At 35.3% G+C, this 2,185-nt stretch overlaps 1 protein-coding gene across 1 annotated transcript in view; it reads left to right on the top strand.

Moving 5' to 3' along the window:
* Positions 1-469: 469 nt before the first annotated feature.
* dgat2 (diacylglycerol O-acyltransferase 2) overlaps positions 470-2,185 on the top strand; it is a 19,164-nt gene continuing 17,448 nt past the window's right edge. The window contains exon 1 of the mRNA XM_015394620.1: positions 470-668. Within this exon, the coding sequence (XP_015250106.1) occupies positions 629-668 (40 nt within the window). The 5' untranslated portion in view covers positions 470-628. The remainder of the gene's footprint in view (positions 669-2,185) is intronic.

Below are 2,185 nucleotides of genomic sequence, written 5' to 3'. Positions count from 1 at the left end.
TGCGATTTCCTTAATGTAGTTGCGCTTTTAGATTTGTAGTTGCAGTTTGCACTTCAGGGCCACCATAGAATTAGGGTAAAATAAAGAAAAAGAAGGGGGGAAAAAAACAGAAAATTGCCTCCTAGAAGGCTGCTTCCATGTTAATTTTGTTTGGCCCACCCTGGCCCCGTGGTAAGTTTCGTACAGAACCGCCCCTGCTAGGAAAAAAGGAAAAAAAAAAAAAACAGAGAGATTTCAGAAGTTTTGTATTCAAATTAAAATTACATGACCATTTTTGTTTACTATTTACAAAAATAACCAACATGGCCAACATGTTTCCTCTGCTCTCCTCCACCTGCAGGCAGAGGTGGAGGGTTAAAGCTGTTTCTGTTTCCACCAGCAGCTGATCGGGCACCACGTGACCACCCCTTCATAAATACACAGACTCTCCGCGTCTCGTGGCCACTGCTTCTTCAGGTTTACCCACGCGCGGTCCAGCCTCGCGCCCACGCTGTGAGACGGAGCAGTTCAAAGCTTCCTTCCTGTCTGTTCCTAAATAACTGTCCGCTCTGCTGCTGCTGGACGGAGATGACAGAGCAGCTGTAGCTCCACAGTCTGCAGACCATTATCAGACCACCCAGCAGAGACCATGAAGACCATCCTGGCTGCCTACTCTGGAGTCCTTAAAGGTGAGACTTCAGCTGGCTTTGGATTTTACTGCAAAAGTTAAACACAAGGAGGTGATCATCAGTTTTAAGGATCATAATCAAAGGCTGCTGGTGGATTAGGATGAAATTAAACTATATAATATAATTTAATTTTAGGATGATGACATATATGTGGAATAATAATCAGAGTTTCTGTCAGTGGTACACTGAAAAAAATAATGCAACCTTTTTTTGGCATTTATTTAATCATATTGAGTTACTTTAACACAACCTTTTTTATGTTAGCAGGGTAGGACTGGAAAAACAACTGTGTTAAAGTAACTAAATATGATTAAATAAATGCCAAACAAGGTTGCATTATTTATCTGATGTGCATTGTTTTTATTTTTGAAAATTTTTAGATTAAAAAGCTACTTATAAATATGAAAAAAGAGTTAAAAGTGTCCCTCATTTTATGAGTTATTAGTTTTCTGTTGCCCTAAATGTCTATTTTCAGATGAAAGTGTTTTTTGTTTTAAATTTTACTATTATTTTAATCCAATCAAGACCTCTGCATCCTGCTCTTCTTTTTCTGTCAGTCTTTTGTTGCATTAGTCCGTGAATGAACAGTGTTTCATGGCATCTTAAGTACTTTTAATAGATACTCTGTTTTGTTGTTTGTTTTTCTTCGTGTTCTTTTGTTTTCTGTTTGTACCTATAAATCAGTGTTGTTATTATTAGAACAATTGGGGGGTTAAGCTTTACTTTGGACGCCATCACTTTATTTTTTTGCAACCTAAAATCCTTCCCAAATGCCAAACTTGTCCTTTTTGTTACCAGAGGCTAAAGTCTACAATCCTTTGTTTAACCAGCTAATTGCCAGTGTGCAGCAACAGGTGGGGGAGGAAACCTTGTGGTTTGAGACACTTTCTCTTTCTATTCAAACTTGGGAACATTGTGACAATATTTTAGTTGTTTTGAAACATTAATTTTAATCAAACGTGTATTTTATATAGCTGCTTATGGAGTGAATTTTGTTCTATTATTGTTTATAGCACAGAACATGTTTTGTAAATCAGAATCAGACATGCTTTAATAATCCCAGAGGGAAATTACAGAAAATGAAGGTTTTAGCCTAAATTACAGTAAATGAAAATCTGAAAAAAATTGCAAGCCAGAAATTTTAAAAGCATTTAAAAAAATAAAGGTTTTAAAAAGTAACCTGCTGTTTTCACACATTTCTTTTTTGTTCCAAATGTTTTATTTGCTCCAATTTTCTCTTTAAAATTGTATGTGTTACTTTTTTTTTTTTCATAATTTCTTTTTCAGATTAAGTTTTCCAAATTGCTTTCTTCTTGCATTCTTTCCACTGGACTAAAAGGTTTTCTATTGGTTGGGTTTTATGGGCTTGTACTGGGCTTGAAGTGAAGAGAATCTGATCTGTGAAACGCAATTTAAAAAGAATGCAGCTGGTAAAATTATATCGAAAAAGACAAATTTGACTAAATGAAGCATGAAAATATAAAACGTGTAAAAGAAAAAATGAAGTTTGAAAAAAA

The sequence above is a fragment of the Cyprinodon variegatus genome, unplaced genomic scaffold (genome assembly GCF_000732505.1).
Source record: "Cyprinodon variegatus isolate N-32 unplaced genomic scaffold, C_variegatus-1.0 Scaffold700, whole genome shotgun sequence".
In the NCBI taxonomy this organism is placed as follows: domain Eukaryota; kingdom Metazoa; phylum Chordata; class Actinopteri; order Cyprinodontiformes; family Cyprinodontidae; genus Cyprinodon; species Cyprinodon variegatus.
The sequence above is the reverse complement of the archived record's forward strand: the minus strand, read 5'-3'. Positions and strand labels throughout refer to the sequence as shown.